Consider the following 24,492-nt stretch of genomic DNA (forward strand, 5'->3'; position numbering starts at 1 on the left):
CACTCTTTTTTTTTTTTACCTTTCAAATGGTAATGGGATACAAAGAAATGAAATAATTGGCATGGTTATTACGAACAAAATGTTCACAAGCAATTAAACAAGCAAATGAAAACAAACAAAAACAAACACAGGTTATCCCAGCATTCTACTAATCAGTAGTTACCTTGAGGGCGGAGGAACACTGGGGGAGCGTGAACGTGCTCTATGTATGTCTGCAGACCGAGAGCAGTGGTTCGAAGACATCACCTGTTCTGGGACAGACAAAGTGGAGCTCTGGAAGTCTCTTCCATTTGGCCGGTAGTCTGTGAAGATATGAGAGAGTAAGCAGAGAGAAAAGCAAAGATGGCTTTAGGTGACTTTAGTAACGGCAGTAATCACATCAACTTTTCAATTCAATTTAATTATTTGTGAAGTGACTGTCCAACTAACTACGTTGGAGAACCAAACTACTCAACTGTAGTTGCATAAGATGTGTTCTATGTGAATTAAGCAGAATCTATAACAGTAAAGAATCTTTACAAACCATCTCCCCATACTGACCTTATGACAAAACAAGAACAAGTGCTTCATAGTCAAGACAGTGAAATTATTTTGCCCATCATCTTGGGGTGAAATACACAGGACATGACAACGCTTATAAGTGTAAACACTACAGTAGTCTATACATTATTTATTATATTTTTGTCGATTTAATGTGCAGCGGTTTAGCTCAATTTCTTCACTGTGGGTAATAAGATGATGTTTGTGGTGATAGAGAGGCTGTGAGGGTCTAGTTGACTTGGACTTCCTCTCTCCTTTGTTAAATTCAATACAAACAGGCTGCTCTTCTTTGTCTGGCAATGGTTGCTATGGTAAATGCACTTTTTGTGTATACATATTATCACACACTACTGCAAATATTAAGTCAATCCAGCTACCCGATGTAGAACTTTAAAAAAAAATAGCAAAATATATCGTTCGAGTAAGTAAAAACCTGACCAAACTGACCGTATGAACAGATTTGGCATCAGCAAAACCACAATTTACAAAAACGTTTCAGTGTGACATTCTGCATTTATTTTCTGCGACTCTTCTTCTTGTCTCATAACAGCTCAAGCTCAGCTTCTGATGTGCAGTGTGTGCATTCTGATGGAGCTTTGGTGACAACAGCAGAGCAAGTTGCAGCGCACAGGCAGACAAATGCTGCCTCTTTGCTGCTGTTACTGATCGTGATTGGCTGTCTTAAACCACCATATTATCCATACTTGTAAAATGCTCAAGGATAAAATCGGGATTGGCTGCACTTACCACTCATACTATCCATAGTTGTAAAATGCTCAAGGATAAAATCGCAAGTTCAAGCCCACACACGCAGCAGCACATACTACGTAATAACATGACCATAATCTATTACCTGTTATGACCCCGACCCCGTCTTCACAATCATAGTCTGAGATCTCTCCATCACTTATCCTCTGTGATCCTTTGAAATAAAGATAAAGAAAAGTTGACAAGAAAATAAAGGAAAAGGGAATGGCAAAATAAATAGTATTACTTTGCAGTAAAAAGCAGACATACATGTTTCATCGGTACAATGACACAAACACTGCTGCTTTTAGTATTCAGACAAACCTGAGTCAAATAAAGTAAATGTGCTTTTTTTTTATTGCTGCTCTGAAACTTTCATCTCATCTTGTTACAAACTTTTCACCCTTCTGATTAGCTACCATCAGGCACCCAGCAGAGGGCTTTTAGATAAACGGTAAACAGTACAGTATTTCTTTACGCAAATTGTGTTAAATTGCAGTCAACTACAACAAAGGAAACAGAAGAGGCTATTAAAAACTATCATAAAGTTCACCACGAGCAACTCGTCTGCTACATAGTATAGAGTCACATTAATGTAGTCACATTAAAAACACAAACATTAACAACAAACGCAGAGCACAATGAGGCAGAGTGCTATGCTTTTGATTTGAAAGGGAACTCTTTGTAAGGGGTAGTATCACAGAGGAAAAGGAAGTGGTTATATTTGTCAGGACTGACAGATTGGAATTTCATAGCATCATAGCACAACATTAGAATGAGGGCTTAGTGCAGTTTTGTGGGAAAAGTTGTGGCTTGCAGGTTGGGATTGTGGCAGCTTTACCAGGCAAATATACTACAAGTATTCACAAAGAATTAGGGATATAGTCTTCCTTCGCAACATTGCGCTTGAAATTTCATCACAAAAAACTCCCCCAGTGCAAACATGTGTGAGTGTATATCATGTCTTCTCTTTCTGTTATGTCAATTTATTGGATAATGCGGGTGTAAAGGTGACTATGGGGTGATATTTGATGTCTAGAGAGCTCTAATAAATAGGTTGTCTATGCTTTTGACTATGAAAATATTCAGTTTATAAAGAACTATATAGAACAAAAATGCCCTTATCACGGTCGGGTCTGGAACCAATTAAGAAAACAAGAGATTATGGTAATTGGATTGGGAAAATTCAGATTGAACCCAAAATGCACTACAACCGTTTACAGGTGAACTTAATTTGACCTTCTCTGAACCTTTTAATGCACAATGTTCAATGTTCCTGTACAAGCAAAATTACAAAGTGTGTAACCCATGAATCAATGGCCTGCTTCAATTAGAATTTGAGTTTAAACAGTCCTTTTCATACTGTACTGTATTGCCTTTCTGTGACTCTTCCAGTCTCTTTGTACCGCTGTTGCAACCTGGTGATGACACACTGTGACACTCGAAGCTCAGTGGCCACTTCCCTTTGAAGTGGCGAGGTATCATGCTGTCCACATTTTGACATCATGAGACCAACGCATCAACAGTACTTCAGAGTGGAGTGGCCACTGAGCTGAGAGTGTCATCAGCAGGTTGCACAGAGATACAGTGAGACTGGAAGAGACACAGAAAGCAGACCTGCCAACCTTGAAAACATTTTAAGCGTACCCCAATCGCCTCTATAAGAGTCGAGTGTGTGTGTGTGCCTTAAAACGCAATCACAGGCAATTAAAAAAAAAACATTCATGTTGGTTCCTGGGCTCCATGTTAGTGTGGACTGATTTTAAAGACAAAGTATGCATACTTTGTACTGTACATCTAATATCTGACTTGATATACAGAGGTGTAATCATGCCACCAAGTCAGCTGTGGTTGATTTTTCAGGCTTTCGATTGGCCAAAGCGTTTTTTAAAATATCTGTGTTTATGTGGACATGGCCTTAGCTTGTCAGCTTTCCCTAGCTAGCAAACAATGGTAATTAAAGAGAGAAGGGGAGTGTTACCGCAGCTGGAACTAATCGATACGTGACAGTCAGTAGATCAGAAATCGGAGGAGAACGCGTTTGCGGAGGTGGGCTGTCCGCCTTCTGAACACCTGTATACATACAGAAAATAATGTACTAGCCTTAAAGGGATAGTACTGATTTTTTGACAGGAAGTTGTATGACATCCCCAGCAGCAGTGTAGTCCAGCAACAGCAACTAACCCCCCCACTTGGTCTGCAACATCCAGTTCTGGTCGGATTTTGGTGCTGAAGAACGTAGTTCCGCTTAGATGCTGGGGACAATTAAGTAAAGTAAGTAAAGTGATGAACAAACCTGGGTTAATGCCAATTTATTCTGCGATGGAGCGCCGCGGCCATCTTGTTTACGTATGAGTTCCACAGCAAAAGAAGATGCAAGTGTCTTCATCACATACACATGAATGAGACAAATATAACGCAGAGCGTTTTGTGAGGTCAGATTTTTTTGAGAAGGCATTTTTATGATGCTAATGTATTACTCTTCTGAACACATACTGTATTGTTTTGAGAAGCCAGACTCTTTACTTAAATAAAAATCTTACTTAAATCCCCAGCAACTAAGGGGAACTACGTTCTTCCTCACCAAAATCCGACCAGAACTGGACTTAGGAGACCATGTGGGCGGTTAGTCACTGTTTCTGGACTACGCTGCTGATGGGGATGTCATACAACTTCATGTCAAAAAATCCAAACTATCCCTTTAACGGTCAGCATTGCCGCGGCTCGGGGATTTTTTGGGAGGTGCACATCACGCTACGCGCTGAAACTGAAGGCTTCGTTGTGCTCCAGTTCCACAGCGCTGGCGTAAGCAACGCCGACTGGCTGAACGAAGAAACCGAAAGTACCGAAATGCAACAAAATGCTTACCTGAGAGTATCGAAGCGTCAAAATGCGTGCCGCGCACGAAAAATGCGTCCATGTTGGCAGATCTGAGAAAGGCATACAGTATAGAAAACAATAGCAAGTCGTGCAAAAAGTACTGAAACCTTGAACAGTCGGACATGTGCGTTCAAAGGCTTAGAGAATGTTAAATTAAGTTCAGCTGTAAAAGGTTGTAGTGCATTTTAGGTTCATCTTGGGATTTCACCCGAAAGCCTAATATCCCTTACTTCTTGTGAGTAGTGTATGACCATATTATTCCAGTTGGGGACCTGCATCTGCTACCCTGAGTTGATTTCAAAAGCACTGAAACATGTGAGGGAGCAGATACGTGCCCCCTTAATGGACGAGAGGCAGAGAATCAAGCCACAAGAATGCATCATTCAAGAGGACAGCAGACACTCAAATGCACCACAGAAAGGCTCTGCCTGGGAGTGCAGGGCCTTTACCTGAATATGAATATGAGCCTTTGTCTGTAAAAGCAAAAGCAGTATGGTTGATGCAACACACAGGACATAGGTGCTGTATTTGAAATTACATTCACAGGGCTTACTCTACTTACTCTGCAGCCGCCGTGTTGGGCTTTCTCCATGGAGCTGCCTGCGCTGTGTGTTTGGAGAGGAACGAGGGAGCGGGATGGAAGACACGTCGTGTGTCTGTAGCTTGTACCAGTGAGGCTCGTCATCCAGAAGAGCTGTCTCCAGCTCAATCAGGATCTACCCATGTGAAAAGTCACTGTCAGGTCATGGATTGTGTCGTATCCTCATAAACCAATTGAGTGTTTAAATGCACAACAGATGGACAAAGATACACTCTGTAGACAAAAGTATTACGTAGTATACATTTATCCATTACACCAACATGAAGTGGAAATAGACAAAAATAGAGTTTGTAAAGCTAGAAAAGCATTCGCTCTTCTGGTAAGGTTTTTAAAGTCAAGTTCTTCCACACTAATTTGTGTACTGGAGAAAAGAGTCTCACTCAAACGGATTCTACAAAGTTGGAAGAATAGAATTATCCAGAATAACTTCAGACATCAGAGAATTAAGGGGTCTCACCCGACTGCTGATAATTAATGAAAAGATTACGAGGTGTGTCCCAAGAGTTTTGTCTGTACAGTATACACCCTGGTGAGTGCTTTCCTTGTCTTCCTTACCTCTCCCAAGAATTCGCTCTCCTCTTCCCTCACTCTGGCTTGGTCCCACAAAGTGATCTCCAACATGCGCTCCCGAAACTCCCGCCGGTGAACCGGTGAATACATAAAGGTCTGGTTCCATTTGGGCTCTAAGGATTTCTTTACTGTTTTTGTTCTCCTCTTGCTTTTGTCACTGGAGGAACAATGATTTTTATTTACAACCATTACATGAAAGAGCCACAAACACAACATGAAATGTTGAGTGAAGAGTAATCTGCCCTGTGCTTACCTTCTATCCGGGAGGAAATAGATTTTAACATAAGGATTCCTGGGCCGACCATCTTCCCTGGGTGGGAGGTCTTTGGCTCCCAGGATGGTGACTATTAGTTGATGGCCAACTTTGTCGTACCACAGTTTGACCTGCAAGTGCAGAACAGAAACACAGTTCAGCAAAAGCGACCTGCATGCAAGTGTAGTGAAGATGCACAAAGGGGATAATGCAGGAGAAGACAAAGTCGCCAGGCTCAATTATATTTTGGTATTTGGGTCTTTTGTTTCAACTATGTAGCACAGTTGTTGACTACGATATGGGGTCTTCTCCTGTATGCACCCATTATGAGAAAAATGATCAAGTTCAAGTCACATGCTTGATGTTTTTTTTTCAATATACTAAAAGAGCATAAAAATATGGTCGATTCTAGCATTAACGTAGTACTAATTTTATATTCTTTATAATTTAGGAGGGATGTGGCTAAAGAAATGTGAATGCCACTTACTAAAACTACTGTAAACCAAAAATAGATGTGTGTATGTGCATGTTCAGCTTGTGCGTTAAAGTGTTTAATATTGTCTATGTTTGTGTTTGGTCTGACAATTTATCCAGCAGTGTCTCTCTTGCACGGATGAATAAAGGATGCTGAAAGGAACAAAATGCAATTGTCTGGATTTCATTTAACCAAAGGTGAAGTGAAATGCTACAAGAAAGATGCTCTAACATTACCAGCATGTGCTCAAGGGAAATAATGCCATCTAGCAGTGAATAATGTAATAATGTCTCAGATATTGGACAAAGGGCACTGATATTGACAAATCAATCATGCTCTTTCAAGTGTAATCAAAGGTAGTGAGATGGAAGTATGGACTCCAAAAGCAGACACTTAGAAGAGGTACAACTCTTTAACAGTGGCCTTAAAGCAACTGAAATGAAATGACAAAATAAATCTTCTAAGCTTTTGTCCATACTTCATCAAGAGTATGATTATGGAGAGGGTCTGCACCACCAGCTAAACTACCAGCGAACCATGCAGCATCGCAAAAGAGAAGAGTCGAGACAAGTAGGTAGATGTGGTAATACAGCAGGAGGGGCATATTTCTACATACTGTATGAACTCTCAAATGACTAATTCTTCTATATTCAATTTGGGTGTCTATGCACACAACCTTACAGTATCATGTCCTACTGGGGAATGGCAGGCTTTGCATACGATATGGGATCACCTGACACGTTTGTAACTTTGGAAGAAATACATTTGAGTGCCTACATTTCTGGAGTAACATATTATGAATGAATAGAACCATAAATTCGCTGAAGAACTTAATGAACAATATATTCTGTCAACAGCCAATGATAACTAAGATCATGGAAAGGGAAAATGAGGGAAATGCTGGTCTTTCCACCGGCATCTGCCCGCCCCCCGTGGCGCAACCGTGTTATTTTACTGATGGGCTTTTATTTTGAAGGCACGACTTTACCGGCTACAGGATGTGTTACGTCGATGTTGCTCGAGTCTTTCAGAGTGTAGCAGTAACTGAGAATACATTTTAATTTTTTAAATAAAAGTTAAAATACTGTAGAACCTCGGTTTTCACCAAATATTATTGCCAAAAATAATTACCAAAAATATGTCTCGCCTTCCGTACATTTTCCAAACAAATCATTCACGCATTGGTGACTCAGCCTCTGTGAAGAATGGATAGTTGCTCTTTTCGAGTGAGACACTATAGACAGAATCTGGCCATGGAATCCTTTAATCATTTTTATTATGTGTGTGGGTGGTTTATTCGTTCATAAAATGCACACAAAAAAATCAACAACTGTGTATCTGGCTCCTTCATTCCTCCTTTCAAGCACTGCTGAGGCGTTCAAGCACACTGCTTATCTGAGTTTTTTTTTTGTTTTTATTTAGGACGGCTGCAAAATAATTGCAAGTGCAGAACTTTGGTAAAGAAGGTGAGAAACATGATTAAATTCAAGAAATAATTCAAAGTACAAAGGCAGCGTATGTTACAAGTGTGAGCAAGTATGTCGCTCTAACCACCCACTCTTTAAAGTTAAGTATGTAATGGACTAGAGTAAAAGAGACGTCCCCTCGTGTACTCCCTCCACTCATCTCTGTGTTTGCTAGTCTTTAATAAAGGTCAAATTCATGTTAAATGTTAATGGATCCATTTTGTCCGCCATTTATGTGCATTTTGCTTGTTTTCTGCATGTAAAACTCTAATTATTATCTATAAAATCTGTTTTGTGTTCAATTTTTGGGTGATTGGGATGGATTCATTGGATTTCCATTAGTTTTTATGGTAAAAATCGATGCGTTTTTTTGTCAGACCTTTTGGAACAGATCAATAATGAAAACTGAGGTTACACTGTACGGAAACAATATGGGAAACTATTAAAACGGGAGCGTGCCGGGAAAAAGGGGCAAAATATGAGCGTTTCCCTAGGAAAACGGGAGGTTTGACAGGTATGGCTAGGATGGGGACCAGTGCAATAAAGTAGAGGCTCCAAAAGCTTGCTGTAATTTTGAAGGTGCAATGTTCTTATGGAAGGAAGGGGACCTACGTGGTCTGTCAGTTAAAACCGCAGACCATTTAACCGAACTCACACATGGAAGTCCTTCACTGGATGTGCGTCTGTGTGTGGTTACTCAAGGTGCAATGAATCACAAAATAACTCAAATCCTTGTCCCCAAAACACCCTCTTGCCCTGCAGACTTCTACATCCAAAACAGCATGTATATCACAAGATACAGTATAATACAACTTGAACCAGGCAATGGAAACGTTTCTAGAATGTTGATTAGTTGTGCATGCACTGCCAAAGCAGATTGACATGAATGGGTTAAAATGAGCAATAATAACTCCAATCAAAATGGTGATAGCAAAAAAATCATACAGAAGAATGTAACACAAGGCACTGCACTGAGAGGGAAACTTGAAGCATCAATTTCCCTGGAAATGCATTTTCCAACAAAAAAAAAGGCCAGTCAACAGTCAAAGAGCAAAGACCAAAGAGAGAGTGCCCTTCAGACAGGGCCCATTACCTGGACCCTAGGGGGAATAGGCGTTGTTCTTCTACTAAGGCTTTGGCTCTGGATAAGCAAAATTAACAACAAAAAGGAAATGTAATAAAACCAAAATCCCACAAAACAATAAAATCCTAGAATTCACCCAAACACAAAAACAGAGGGGTTTTGCTTTCATTTGCATCTTTAAGAGTTTTTTTTGTCTTTTTGTTAACGACATGTTGTCTCTGCCCTGCTCATCAGATATTGCAGATGTAATGATCATCACAGTAATGCCACTAACTTGTGTTTACATTGTCCTAATGTAGAGCTACCATTTTTGTCCCACGACAAAACTAAAAAAAACAAAAAAACATTAGACATGTTATGCAAATGCTAAGTTTTTCTTGTGAATCCAACATTTAATAGTTGGTTTATGTCTTCTTTCAATGCAAATGTTTAACCCATTCATCCCAGGAGGGTTTTTAAATTAGAAAATGGACACATCCAAACACCGACAATCCAGAGTCGGGAGTCAGGTCAGCCAAATAGATGTGACGCTGTGCCTGTTTGTCTTAACAAACTAGCAGACCATTTTCTTGACACTCTGTGTCACTATGAATATTGACAACTATACAAAACAGGGAACTAGATCAGCTGGATGTGGCTCGAGTTCATAAATGCACATAACTCATCTGATTAACAGACAAGGTAATTGATCACAAAGGATTTTTCACAGTCCCATATGTCACTTACTGAGAGCTGTCCTGACAAGTACTGGGGGGCATCCCTCAGCATGTTGGGACTCATAGGGGATGTGACAGAAATGGACGGGCGATCCATCTTTTGGGACTCAAAAGAACTAGAACCTGAAATATGACATGGGGGGATTAATTCAGGAATATAACATAACAGAGAGGAATTGAATGAACAATGCAAACATGGGGGTGGAAGAAAGATTCCAATCCGGAAAGGTAGAGTGAAAGGAGAAATTCATTCAGATTTTGTTCTTGTCTGATTAGTTGGACACAGTGCGATTATGTAACAGACAAGACTCACTCGATTCCAGTTGTGCATGTGTGCTGTCTGGTATCCTTGGAATATCTCTGGAAGAGAAAGAAACAGAACGCGTGAGGATGAAAGAAAAGGATGAGGTCGAGTGAATCAATACGCTAATGATGAATGCGGCGTGCTTTAATGACCTTAAATACAACATTAGTCTTCATTCACACAGCAGAACCCTCAGCAGCACAAAACAGGTCAGATCTTGGAACTGACTGAACACTTCTGCTGTTCGTGTGTGTGTGCGGGTGTGTGGGTGTGTGTGTGTGTGTGTGCGCGAGATGTTCTCTGAGCTGAGACAGAGCCAGAGAAAGAACGAGACAAGTAAGAACATAGGCTGTATTCCCTCCTATACAGTATTTAAGCGTTCAACACAGGGGTGTCCAAACTTTTTCTATTGAGGGCCACATGCTGAAAAATGAAAGGATGCAAGGGCCACTTTGATATTTTCTCCATTTCTGCTTTTTCCTAAAATTTCCAACAATTGAAACTTTTCTTCTTGTAAACTTTCTTCTCGTAATTGTGACTTTAATCCCATATTATTCTGACCTTATTTCCAACTTTAAAACATATCTCAACTTTATGCTACTAAAATGTTATTTTTCCTCATAATGTGGACACCCCCCATGGTTAAACAAAATACACAGTAATTCTATTTCATGGTAGTTGTTGTTAGTAGTCAAGATACAAGAGGCACCATTATGACTTAGACTAATACAATATCTTGTGGAGAAGTGGTGAATCACAGGATTAAAAGGCATAAGACAAAAAAAAAAGTTTAAGGACCAGAGGTGCACTGGGGCAAACATTTGGCCCAGGACCTTTTGATTCCGCGCACACATTACGAGCCTCCTGTTGTTTGAAAAAAGAAAAGCATCCAGGGCTGGGATCATACCCAGTGGCGCATGTGTGGGTCACAGCAGTGATATGAATCCTTTGCGCATTTGCAAGAATGCGCCCCCATGCTCAAAATAGGTACCCCCATGAATGGTGGGGTCCTACACACAGTGCGAGTCCCGAGTGTGAGGAGGAGCGGCCCTGACTGTGGCCACTACCCCCTTTGTTGCGTTGTGTTGGTATGTTCCTGGGGCAGCTCGGGAGAGTTTGTTCCCGTAGTTACCAGGGCAAGGCAGAGGAAAAAATAAATAAATACATAAATAAAATGGCTGTCCCAGTCCGCTCCTGTCAAGGACTGATTAGAGAAAGGCATACAATATGACGTTAACTAGTTTAAGACCATTTTACAAGGCACATAATCCACAAGCTGCCATTTCAGCAAGTGTGCATTCCTCAGAGCGCAACACCGAAACAATTGTGTATAAACAGACCTGCAACATCAATTCAAATAATAGCATAATAATAATAATAATAGACATTATCTAAATTGAATGTGCCCCGTGACTGCAGTGATATATATAATGTAGAAATATATACAAATCGCAACCAACGAACACAACGAAACTCTATACACAAACTGGAAAAACCAAGAAAATGTCGTATTTGACTGTGACTGAAAAGCTTTAGTCTTTGCTTAGTAACGAGACTGCACAAGTGTGGGTACAATATCGATATTTTGATATATTGACGAGTCACAACACAGTTCAGATTCTGTATGAGGCTACTTTGTTTTACTAAACCATGTCAATCATGCATAATGAACACAATATTTTGAGGTTTGATTTATCTGAACCAAGCCTGATGCAGGCAGGTCAAAATTAAACAATGATTTATGTTCATGTTTTTGTTTATATTAAATAATTTGGATTCTTTTGAAAACAAACATCTTAAAGGCGGACACACTCAGAACGCCGAAGTGTCCCTTGAGGTCTACTTTCAATGTGGTTGTGAGCACTCACCCTATGGGCCGTGAAACCACGAGTTCCACTTGTGGCTCAGGCTTGGATTCTAGAATGATATTGTAAACTTCTTTAAATGTGGCTCCTTGTAAAAGCTTCCCATTCCACTCCAGCACCTGGTCACCTATAAAATCACCAGATTTCAGACAATAAATGCTTTTACATGTTACCTCTGCCACAATTGTGGTGATGGCTTTGGATTTCGTATTTGAATGCAACTGTAAATGGTTGGGTTGTCCTGAATACCTGGCCTGAGGTGCCCTACGGTATCTGCTAGACTTCCTTTCCTCACTTTAGTGATGAAAGCACAAAGTCTACCAGATTCTGTCATCTTGCCTCCGACCACCTGCAGTGAAGAGGAGAGGAGATCATATTAGTGTTGACATACTGATGGATATGAAATGACTGTTATTGTTTTGAGTTTCAACAAATGGTGCTGTTTATGTACAGTTTTAACTCCTTCCTACAAAGTATGGCTACTTCAATAAAGCCTTCCAAATGGAGAGACAGTGATAAAGTAGTGATTCTTAGGTTTGTTTGTTTGTCCAGGGTATGTTCTAGTCCTTTGGGGCACATACTAGTAGTTTTCTGTGACTCCGTAACATAATGCAAGCCTCTGGGCTAGAACTGTACTGTCGTCGTAAGACGCCGTACTCCACTCTCATCATACAAATAAAATCCTGCTTAATGGAGGCTGAATGCCAACATACAAAGGAGCTTAGGGAGGTCTGCTAAATGAAATGGCTTTATGTAACAGGCTGAGGCCAAAGCCGGGGGCTCGCAGAGGAGAAGAGAGGGATGGACTGCGAGGGTGAAGCTTGCAGACTGAATGATAGACAGACTGGCTGGACTGCGCAGTGCATTTACTGCTGCTGAGGAGACTGAAGGCACAAAGGCACTGAGCAGACACAAATGTGCATTTTTATGGTTCTCATTTAATCAGTAATTCTTTTTTTCCCCCCATCTTGCTGCTCTTTGTTCTCCTTTGGTCATCAAGCCTTTTGGATTTGGAGTATTATAGAAGTATCTGGAATAGTCGTAGTCAACAATATGTGGAGCTGCTAAATGTCAGTGATTTCAGTATCAAGCATGCTCATTAATATGAATCAAATAGTCAAGTCCCATTGAATAATAATATGGAGTACAGTTATGATGTAAGAAGCAAAAGAAGTTGGTGTCCATCACACAAACAAGGTAAACTCACCTTTAGACCAAGCAGAGCTCCTGAGTCTCGAGGCACACTTCCATCTTTCATTCTCTTATTGAGCAAAATGCGCCCTATTAGGCGATCCCCATCTTTGGACGGCTGCCATGTCACCGGATGCTACGAGGTCAGAGCAACAACACACCTTGTGTTTAACAACGTGATTGTGATCACTTGAGATATGTTCACAGTGAATGGGGGCATTTGAAGGCGTGTTAATTCACTTAGGGGAGAAAGTTCACACAAACTCAGTGCTGCAACTATAAAACATGAAATATTATGACCAATGTGTGTGTTTCTCAAAGTTTGAATAAACAGCACGAGGAAATAAAAGATTCAAATAAAACAAAACTGACAATAATGAATGTTGTTTCTAGAGCTTGTGTGAACCTGTCAGGAGTGAGGGGTGGAGTGAGCGTCATGCAGTGCCCCATGCAGATTAAAGCAAGCAGCCCTGGCACTACTAAACCAGTTCATCAAAACAGGGGCAGTAAGGATCAGAGTCTCACATGGAGGATTCACTACACACATACAACCAGTGTCAAGTGGGGGCGTCGGGGGAGAGGACACTATGAAAAGGGCTAAAAAGGTCACCTTTGATAGAATAACAAAATGACTGAGACAGAAAAGGATGAAACGCACATTGAACACAACAAAGCCATGAATACAAACAGTGGAAGGGAAAAAAGAAAAATATATCTTCTAATCGTTTGTGCAAAATACATCCAATTTTCCCTACTGTGAGTGCTAACAATCAGTTGGGTTTTTACAGAGAAGTGAGGAGAATATTGGCCAGGGCAGGTTCTATCTGGGTTGGTTGCTAAGGGGCAGGGCAGCAGAGTGAGAAGGACGGCCTGTGTAAAGGTTTGCCCAATGCTCTAACAGGAACTCTGCTGAGCAACAACACAAGATACGGAAACAAGCATGCAACTAAAGAGACCCACATTCCTTTGTGCCATGACAAACAGAGAGGTTCAGTGTCAGTGGTCATCTTTACAGCTACTGTATGGTGTGGAGTTTGTCTATTGGGGTGCAAAACAGCAAGTACAAGTAGCAAGCATAGGGGGGTGTCCCTGCAAGACTTTTTCAGCCACACCAAGCAAGGTGCAGCCAAAAGTAACCGAAAACAAAAGAAGAACAAAATTGTAAAATACAATGTCAAATAAAACCCAAAAAACAAACATCTCACCTATTTACAGTTGGTGACACAGAGCAAACAAAGACGGGGGGAGGTCATATATAGATTAAAAAAAAAATGCAGGCTAGATTGTCTCAGTACCTTCTCACTATGGCTATGCTCCTCGTTTAGGGTAGTGCTACTGCACGTATCAACTCCTGAGTCTTTAACTTGCGGCTCACACCACGCCAAGTCCTCTTCAAATGAGTGTCCCCCAAAGCGCACCATTTTCTTTTGCCTCTCAGATAAGGTGTGTGCCGGCTCAGACATAAATGCCTGCTCAATTGTTTTTCTTTTTCCCCTTTGACTGTCCCCTAAAGGTGTGGGATAAAACAGAAAGAAAACAGAAAAACAACATGCAAAGGTGTAAATAAAACAAAGGAAACGTGAGATGACAAAAGACTCTAGAATACAGGGGCATGAGGGGAAGAGAAGGAGAGAGAGACGGATAGAGGTTACGAGGCAGGAGGGAGGGGGCTCCACATGTCTCACCAAAGACATTGGGGAGGCCTCGCTGCTATGCCAAGACGCATGGTCCCACCAATGGCCATCCAAATCTCCTGTAAGGTGGGGGGAGGGTGCACGTACATGAGAGAGGACAGCAAGAGGGAGCAGTAAGGAGACCACAAACCACAACAAAGACACAAACCAACACACACATTGTCCACACACACAGTCATGTATACAAACACATCGTTTCACCTACTGCCCAGTTCGTCAATCATCCACCCTGCAGTATATGATCCCTAAGCTAAAATGACAACCAAGGTTATAATACACAAATTAAACACTAAACACTAATTTGACCTACTACATGCAAATAAAACACAAGTCTGCATTGCTTAGGTTGGAGACTTGCAGTTTACTAGTGGATTCTGGTTGATTCCCGGTAATCCCTCAAGGCCTGACGAAACAAGATACTGAACGCCCAGTCATTAGTCAGCGTGTGCATGCTGATCACCTTCCATGGCAGCACACATCATCATTACTGAATGAACGGGTGAGTAAGCAACATTGTAAGAAAGTTTTACTTTCAAGAAAAGCAAGAGCGTCAGTACAAGATATATATATTTATCCTATTTTACTTGGGGAACGTGTATAGTATTCTGCTTTTGTATTTGAATGGGTACTGTAGCTGGTGAGGAAAGCTGGCTCTTTGTTGGAGCAGAGACAGAATCCTTCACATTTGAGAAAAGGACAGGAAAAAAGCACCCAAGACATAGAAATCAGGCAGAAGACCTTGGTCAGCGGCAGGCTGATTTTTCTGTACTACTCGATGGGCAGACCAAAGCAATCATTCCTTTCACAGGCCATAAGACTCTACAGCAGGGGTCTCAAACTCCCGGCCCGCGGGCCATTTACGGACCGCCGAGTCACATTTTGCGGCCCGTGACTTGTCTTCAAATATTACTGTAATACGGCCTGCGACAAGCCAATGTTACTTGTTGGATGCACCCAAAATTCCACCCATTTTCTATCCCGCTTGTCTTCATTAGAGTCACAGGTAAGCTGGAGCCTATCCCAGCTGAATGCAGCAAAATATAAACTGTGAAATTATTTATTTATTTATTTATTTGCTTCACCCTACTACTGTATCAAGATATTATTGTTATTGTGAGCCATGTATCGCGTGTCGTATCGTGCGGTTCCCCGAGATTGCCAGCCCTACTCCAAATACTTGATGCGGCCCAGCCTCACTCGGACTCTTCCTCCAGCGGCCCCCAGGTAAATTGTGTTTGAGACCCCTGCTCTACAGCTACTCCATCTTTCCGAATATTTCCTGAAAACTTTATAGTTATATTATTACCTATGCACCCCAAGGTCACCCATCTGTATTGCACATACATATTGCACATAATACTTTTTTTTGCTTTTACAGTCAGTTCAGATCAATTTTATTCAGATTTTCATATTGTCCAGGCCCAGCAAGTCAGTGAGTAAGGGACCAGGAGCAAAGAGTGAAAGCAGCGTTGCGCATGTCACACTTTGAAAACACAAGTTTCACTCAGAAAAGGACAGGTTACAGGGTATCGTTCAGAGGGATACACGTTACTTGACCAGTGACGTGCAGTCGGGGAGGCAAGTGAGGCAGAGTCTCACCTGTCATGGTAGAAATTACAAAAAATATCCTAATAATTCACCCATTCCACAAGCCATCCAGCTCTATAAGACCTCACCTGTCTTATTATTCATAAATAATAGTTGGTTCTTCTTATATGGTTCTAATTATTCATCATTCATTCCCAACATTATTGTGCTGTACAGTCTGTCCTCCCTTGCATATATTGCAAATGTAGGTACTTGTATTTACTTATATATTTTACTCAATATTTGTAAATATGCAAATCTTGTTTATCTTAGAGTCTTTCTATTGTATTTGATTTAATTCAAATTGTATTGCATTTTATATCAGAGAGTTTTTCTTTTTCTTCTGCAACGGAGCTACTGCGACCAAGCAATTTCCCTTGTGGATCAATAGTCTAAGTCCAATGATAACATAAAATAACTACTAACATTTGTCCATTGAACTGTATTATAAATGTATTTTCTGTATGTTTCCCATTGTTTTTAACATACTCTTATCATACTCAATTTGTACATTTCCTAATACAGGGCAGAAATGTAAGATGAGGCTGCTGCAAACGTCTCTTCTTGGTTTAATGCGCAAACTCGGCCTCACCGAGCGCACTCAATGAGTGCAGTGCCAGTTTCTGTTTGTCAGCATGTCACCAATAATATAATGTTTTATGAACACAGGAGATAGTTTCCCAAAATAGCCCGCAATAAGTGAAATCCGCAAAGTAGCCAACTTCATTTTTTACAATTATTATATACAGTATGTAAAACCCCTCACCATACACTTTATACACTTTTCTCAGACAGGCAATAACATTTTCTCACATTTCTCTCTTGTTTAAACACTCTCAAAAGTTCAAACCTTTGTTTGAATTTTAAGGATCCACCTTTGTGATCAACACAAGAAATTATTAAGTCACTCACGCATATTTCACTCCTGTGACCATGCCTTTCGTCCTGGTGACGTTCCGCTGTACTATAGCGTTTTTGTATCTTTGTTAAAACATATTGCTGCAGACGAACCGAAGATTCATTTATAAGCTATCAAGCAAGCAAGCTAGCGATGACACAGGAGACAGGGCAGGACGGCACGAAGGAGATTGATTGACAATAGTCTACAGGGAGGTGCAAACAGACGAGAGAGGGAAGAGATAGATACTCAACTTCCCACAATGCAAATCTTCTTAAAGGGCCAGGCTTGGCCTGTAACTGCGTTCATACGCTATAATAAAGAAGCACAAAAAAAATCAGCGAAAGGTGAACCACGATAGAGCAAGAGGAACACTGTACACCATAACTTTCCACAGCCCGTGTAATGTCTTTAATGTAAGTGCGATATCATTATTCTAGCTAATTGGACAAGAAAAGATACAGAAAGTCATACGGGAGGCACTTGCAGTACTTGCGTCATCCTGAAGGGGTGTGGGAGTTTGTAATCTGGAAGGTGCTTGTCACGGCCGTCCTTCCATAGACGGCATATTTTTTTGACAGCACCAGCTGGAGAGCAAGTCAATTGTAAGATATTTTTATGCTCTGCTGAATGAATGAATTAACTTGACTGCCAAGATGGAGGATTATATATCCACACTCAACAACAGGTGATCAGACTTCTACAACAAAGTATTAGAACTTTTTCTGGAGAAGGATAGGACATGTTTTTCAGTTACTAAAAAGAAATAAAATAATTTTGAATCAATTTGAAAACAATTCGAAAACCTATTTTAACCAAAGTGAATTATTCCCTTTTTTTGGTGTTATTTTTTGGGTTGCTCTTCATAAGCAAACGGTGCTTCACCAGCTATAAACCTAAGCGCACGTCACAGCTACATACGGAGTCTTTTATTCTACACTAACAACAAATAAGGGGATTAGCCCTGAGGTCAAGACATTACAGACCTTAGCCTTGGAGCTGTAGAATGAGACCCCCTGTTCCCGACCAAAATCTGGAGCCCTAACAGGAACCGCTAACAATTGTTAATAAAATCAATCCACTTTGCTCTGATATCCTCTGTGTCTGGGATGTGACACGCTCTGCAAACAACACTGCAGCTCTGTTTAGCGTTTGGCTTTGATGTTCCATGTAGTCGCATGCAAGAAAAGAAAATAGCATATCTTCACCAAAGGAACTTTCAAGTCATAGGCAGAGAAAATTGGTGAAAGTTTTATGTAAATTAGCCCAACTGTAACACGTATACAAGCAAAAACGTTTTAGTAAAGTAAAGTAAAGCAAGCTAAAGAAAATTAATAGCTATATCGAAAAGGGCAAAACACGTCTTGTGGTCTCCAACATGCAGCATAAACATTCACAGTATATATATTAAACTACTAGTAACCTTAGTCACTCAAAAGTTTTGTCTAGCATGTTCAGTTGGATCTGTAGGACAGGAATGGGGAAATTCAGACTGCAGTTACACACAGCCTTAACTGACCTCAATCTAAAGTGCACTTGGGAGAGCTTTAAATGATGCGGCTCTGATTACAGCTGTTGTCATAGCAGGAGATGACACAGTAAATATAGACTGAGCATGGACATAGAACTATTACAGCATGTCAGTATCCGTTCATAAATTGTTATCCTTTCCACTTTCTCGATCCAGTTTAAGCGTGACAACAGTTCACCAGGCAAGAAGACGTTTTGCAATGACATTTAATGCACAGAGCTCCTCTTTGACACAATACTTCACTTTTCGCTTTTACTGCACGAGCTTACAGACCAGAAAAATGAAGAACAATTTCAGAACAATTCTTATGAAGAGGATTAGAAACTAATATAATCAATATTGAACGGAAAAAATGGAACAGAAAAAGGGAAAGCGGAAGTGCCGCCCGGACAGTTTATGGTGGTGCACCTAACACTACCAGAATGGCTGAGCGTAAACTCCGCACTGTGGCTTTCATGTAGCTGAAGGTAAAAATGAGCTGGACAAGAGCCAGACAATATGCAAGCTTTTTTAAAATATTTTGGGAACACGACAAATATGAGAAACCACATAGCACGTTTCCACCCGAACCAGGAGGAAAAACAGACAGCTGAAGTTGCTGCCAACCAGAGAGCCATCGAGCATGTGATAACTAATTTTCCACCCAACTCGTAAAAGTGATTCTACTTGAACCACTTTTATCGTGAAGGATTTGTGGCCGTATTCGGTCGAGAAGTTGGGCTTTCATGCTTTGTTGCACATCGAGATGCATCTACAATGGTTTTATCATCGCATCGCAGGCCTCTGAATCGTACTGACATCGAATTGTGAGGTGGCCAAAGATTCCCACCACTAATATCCATGATATCTATAACTTATCTACTGGTCTCTGTCAGTGACTCACAGAAAATTTCCCCCACTCCTCAAAGCACAATTCTTTCTTTCTTTGACTTGGCCACTCCAGAATTCTGCATTTTCCTTTTGAGCCATTCCTATTTTGGCTCATCGTCATGTTGCTTAATACAATACATTTTACACACAATGATTGTTTAGTTTGGTTGTGATATTTCTAAACAAGGCACACTTAAGTTAACATAAATATAAATAATTACAAAACACATTTATTTTTATTTTAGTTCACCACTGTCTGAAATGAAATGAGCCCTTTTTCATTGCATATTAATGCACAGAACATATCAATACTGACTGTGCAGTATTAAGCCATTAAAGGCATCTATTAAGCACATTAGGTTTTATTGAGTTACAGTATTTTATGTATCAGAGTTTTATAACTTTGATGTTAAACATAAAGCTGCCGTTGACATACAGTGCTATGATGGCAATAACTCAGCCGCTGAATGATATAATTGTGACACACGTCTCCATTAAATGATGACAGCGAGGGTAGGATGTCTCATTTCTCCAAACACTTCTCCCGCCTTGCTCCTCGGGTGAGCTCCTCGACTCCTCGATGGGACGTCTGGTGGGAGGAGCTAACGTGCAAACGGAGGATCGAGGAGCGAGAAATGAGGAGCTTGCAAATTACGACTTGAGACAGACCCTGAGTGGCTTTTCAGGGAGGAGGAAACTCATCACAGCCATGAATTGTGAGCATCAGCAGTCTGCGCCCAGCCCTGCATGTAAGCCCTGCCTCCCAGGCCCCACAAAGTGCTGATTCAGGGCGAAGGCAGAGAGCAAGCGATGGTGGAGTTCACCACCAGCATGCTCTCCATCACTTTGACAGCTCAATAAAAACCAGTGTAAACTATTAATTGGATCATTAATTATTGATGTTGTTTTACTATAACTCACGGGGAGCAGAAAAGAGGCAGGTCTGTGTGTATGATTAACCACACTGTTACCAAGGTGATGTTGACAGGTGACAAACATTTTAGCAGATCACATGTAATACGTTTTCCTTCTTTAAATGAAGTTACTATTTAAGCAACGCCCATTAAACAGCACAGGTATGTTTTCGCCTCCTTTTAAGAAAATATGTTCGGGTTGCCCAACAGCTGTATGGATGCAAAAAACAATCATCAATCATTATTGAAGTTCGACTGTCACTGCACAATGCCTACCTCTCTGCTGTAGTTAACCATCCAGCCCCCTTTTCTGTCTGTTCGGCACTATTATGAGACTGCATGTCGGGGGAATCAATAAAGAGTAAAACACAGGGAGAGGTTCATAGCGGTAAATCAGTTTCCAGCTCTCACAGGCTCAAGTCAAACCCATTACACATGGCATTCCCTCTCTCCTCCTGACTCCCCTTCTTCTCACTCCATCAAACCCTCCTCCCTCCACAGCAAGCACCCTTGGGGTTTGGGAGGTTTGAAAGCATGAAAAGCACCCTGCTTAGCCTGCTATTACACTCTCATCTCCTCACTCAGGCAGTCTGAGTGTACAAACCCTGAGATGTTGACAGACCACATGGTCAAAAGGTTCTTTACGTAAGTATTTTCATTTCTTCAGCGACCAGGTCTTAAGGTCGGTGTGGCAGTTTTCGTTTTGCTGCTTTGTCTTTTCGCTACGAATTTCCCATGGAATGTCCCATGGAATGTATGAATGATGGACCAATTGAACCTTGTTGGATTATTAAAATGAGATATCTGTATCGTTTTTTTCTGCCAAAAATGTATTGGTTCGCGAGTGATGATATGGTCCACAGAGCGAGAAGCTCAGTATGTCTGCAATGCGGGATTTTGCCCACGTTTCCCTTCAGATTGCGAATATGCAATGACTGTAAAGTGTTACGTTTTGAACTTTGCACGTAACGCAGCGCCACCTTAATAGTAGTGCTGACTACTAATGAGAAACAGGTACCACTGCAGGTGCTTTCCATCAACCGCAAAGCAGCTGGACATCACACAAAACAGGAAGCGACGTGAAAATATTAGGGAAAAACAAAACTAAAGTCCAACCTGTCATGTGGAATGTGAGAAAAAGCGCTGTTTATGCAAGGGGGGAGTAAGGAGTCTTCCTTTGATACTTGTAATCTAATATCACACCCAGAGAAGAATCACTCGGAGTCACACGCAGCGTTTTAGCACTTTTTCTATAACGTGTATTGCATATTGCAGTATTTGTCTTTATTTTGCACAAAAGAAGCACAACGGGTTCATTACATGACATTAGTTTGAGGGAAGAGCTGCTGCCTATATTAGTAATGAAGTGCTGGACAATATTGCATAACGGTTAGAAAGCCAATCTCGAGCTTCTCAAATTTCTTTCAGTTTTTGCACTATAGTAGCAGACATACAGTATACAGTATGTGTGGGTAATTAGTAATATAGATTAAAATGAATAGATACACTACAAGACACATATTAAGTTCAAATCCAAATCCTGTTTTTTGACGCTTTCCCAAACAGACCGGTATGTGGAGAAGACAGAGCGTTACCCACAGAACCAACACAAACCCTGACCCTAAAAACAGCCTGACTCCATCCTTTTGTCGAGTGGCTACCTGGAAAGCCCCACATCAATAATGTACAGTATCACCGGTGCCAGGCTGCTTTCCTCAGTGTGCAGAACAGTTACATAACAGAACAAAGCAAGATGAAGACAAAACGTATCAGACATGTGACAGGTGCTCACAAAGGCAAACTGCTACTGTACTCTCATCCTCGTCATCTATTCAGTGAGTTTACATCCTTCCTTTTCTTTTGTACAGGGAAAAGCCTTTCAAATTACAAGTTCTACAATAAAATCTATTAGAATAACCCTGGCAGAGCATTCATGAAGCTAACAAACTAAAAAACTAAGAAAAAAAAAATCAGCCACACCCATCTTCAACAAGCATGATATTTGTAATAGGCTGTCCTGTTTCTATTTACCTGTTGGAGTTAAGCAACCATTCAAAGAAGTACAGCTCTTGTTTGAATGAATATAATATTCAAGAGGTGGTTATGTCAAAATGGACTGACAGTGGTAATTAAACCGACAACCAGCACTAAATTGAGTCCCTAACACTAACATTCACCGAAAAAAAAACTGAGAAATAACCCAGAAATAAGTTCACATTGTGTGTCAACGTAGACGACAGCTCATTTGCATATACACTTTCTTGATTCACTTGTAGCAATATTGTGCGTGGAATGCGTCGTTTGCATTTAATGAGGTGTAACATTTTGTCAGAGCTTGGTCAAAGTACATGTTTTGGATGGAGCAAAATGCATTTGGTGCACAATGAGGTGTTGTATTTCCGGAATCACGGCAGCTGAAATGCATGTTGTACCATTCTGTATTATTTAGTTGTCTTTGTCACAAAACGACAACACGCAAACGTCCTGAAATTGAAATCAGATCGTTTTTTTTTTTTAATAAACAACAGGCAGAACAGTGTGCACTCAAGAGTGCTCCGCCTCTCCCCGCTGGGACAAAGAGAATAACTGACAGGAGGGTTGACTCTCTATGTTTATCCCGCTACAGAACCAATGCGCCCAGGTGTTGAGACAGATGCACAGAGTGACCCTCTTGTCATCCAGCCTGTTTGGCAGAGAGAGAGGATGAAAAGGAACACGCATACACATGTCAATATTGAGGCCGGCAAAATTATCCAGTTTGTTTTTATTTATTAAAATCGATTGATTTGTTGATTTTCGTGACAGGCCTAAGTGGACTTTAGTTAAGCTATAGCTGTAACTTCAAAAAATGCACTGTCCCATAATATGCACACAGGAGCTGGTGCTGACGCACTACAATTAGCCTACCAGCCTCATGTTGGTGTGGATGATGTTGCCATATATCTGCTGCATCGTGGTCACTCGCACGATGGCCCTACTTTGTATGCTTGGAGAGCACCCTGCGTGCTGTGTGGGGTCAGTAATGTCGGAGCACCACACGGAACTGTCTTGTCTCCTTTTCTGTTCACAATGTACACCTCAGACCAGGGGCTCTGTAAAGGGAGGAAAACTTAGGACAATTCCAAGCGCCCCTGTCTGACAGGGGCCCCAGTAAATGTGTAAAATATTTTTGCTATCTGTTTGTGATTATTTTAAAAACAAAGTCAGAAAACGATTAAAACAATCTCTTGTATTTGGTAGTAACAGTTAACGATTAAAACAATCTCTTGTATTTGGTATTAACAGTTAAATACCCACATTGACCAAAAGTAAACTTCCATATTGACTGACCACCCCCCCACATAGCTACATGAAATGGTTTGGTCAGCTTCGTAGCTGCAGCGCCTATCTGTTGGCAAGTTGTGGCAGAGCAGAGTGAAACAATGCTGCCAGTGCCTAGTTAAATAAAGTCTGGGAGTCAAAGAAGAGAGAGAGAGGTGAGAGAAGAGAGGCAAACGAAAAGGGTGTAAATATGTGACCCGTTTTTTTTGTTTTGTTTTGTTGCTTAGTCAGTCTGTGTGTCGTGGAAATGAACCTGTTAGCTTAATGACATACAATACAATACCAATACCAATACCAATACCAATACCACAATGAAATAAGCTAGCAGAGTGGTAGCATGTTCTGCACAGGTAAGTGTTTAGCATGTATTATGAAATCAGTTGTCGCTGCCCCATTTACCAGACTTAACAACAGATGAGTCAGCAGCACCCCGCCTCTTGCCCGAAGTCAGCTGGGATAGGCTCCAGCATACCATGCGACCTAATGAGGATAAGCGGCATAGAAAATAGATGGACAGATGACTCAGCAGCAGCCCTGTCTCCCCATAACTTTACCCCTCCGTGTCCCAGTGAAGAAGGTGAGCAACACTGTGTTCAATGGCATTAAAGTTAGTATCATTGCAGGGAGTCTGCGGGAATTTACAAAACATTTAAAAAAAAAAAGGGCACATTCATGTTCTTTTGCTTCACATAGTGAATTGCATACTAAATGCCAGTGGGGGGCGCAGTGAACTGTGAACAGTGAGTGGCAGGGAGGACTTTCAATATTAGAGCATACCTGCCGACATGTATGAATTTGTCGTACTCAGCATGCAATTGGACTCTTGAATACACGTGTATGCTTCACTGCTCTCCATCTTGTAATTTTTTTTTTTTTTAATGGGCCCCAGAATTTCTGGCGGTGCCTCTGCCTCAGACTTCCAATACAACTCTGGATTGTGCCACCTGCAGAAGTGCTCTGACGACTTTGCAGTGATGGTGTATTA

The 24,492-nt window shown here is 41.0% G+C and overlaps 1 protein-coding gene across 43 annotated transcripts in view; it reads right to left on the reverse strand.

The window, feature by feature from the left end:
• Positions 1–24,492, reverse strand: part of rims2a (regulating synaptic membrane exocytosis 2a) — a 151,143-nt gene that overhangs the window by 46,569 nt on the left and 80,082 nt on the right. For 20 of the 43 annotated variants that reach the window (XM_054782225.1, XM_054782238.1, XM_054782236.1 and 17 more), the window contains 13 exons: positions 13,988–14,199; positions 12,709–12,828; positions 11,751–11,850; positions 11,505–11,628; positions 9,646–9,692; positions 9,343–9,455; positions 8,626–8,673; positions 5,592–5,722; positions 5,324–5,495; positions 4,730–4,883; positions 4,617–4,640; positions 1,394–1,462; positions 164–302 (listed from right to left, as the gene is read on the reverse strand). In XM_054782225.1, coding sequence (XP_054638200.1) covers positions 164–302; positions 1,394–1,462; positions 4,617–4,640; positions 4,730–4,883; positions 5,324–5,495; positions 5,592–5,722; positions 8,626–8,673; positions 9,343–9,455; positions 9,646–9,692; positions 11,505–11,628; positions 11,751–11,850; positions 12,709–12,828; positions 13,988–14,199 — 1,453 coding nt within the window. Of the gene's footprint in view, positions 1–163; positions 303–1,393; positions 1,463–4,616; positions 4,641–4,729; positions 4,884–5,323; positions 5,496–5,591; positions 5,723–8,625; positions 8,674–9,342; positions 9,456–9,645; positions 9,693–11,504; positions 11,629–11,750; positions 11,851–12,708; positions 12,829–13,987; positions 14,200–14,377; positions 14,446–24,492 lie in introns of all 43 variants that reach the window. The other 23 variants (XM_054782233.1, XM_054782243.1, XM_054782265.1 and 20 more) reach the window with 6 other exon arrangements.

The sequence above is a fragment of the Dunckerocampus dactyliophorus genome, chromosome 7 (genome assembly GCF_027744805.1).
Source record: "Dunckerocampus dactyliophorus isolate RoL2022-P2 chromosome 7, RoL_Ddac_1.1, whole genome shotgun sequence".
In the NCBI taxonomy this organism is placed as follows: Eukaryota; Metazoa; Chordata; class Actinopteri; order Syngnathiformes; family Syngnathidae; genus Dunckerocampus; species Dunckerocampus dactyliophorus.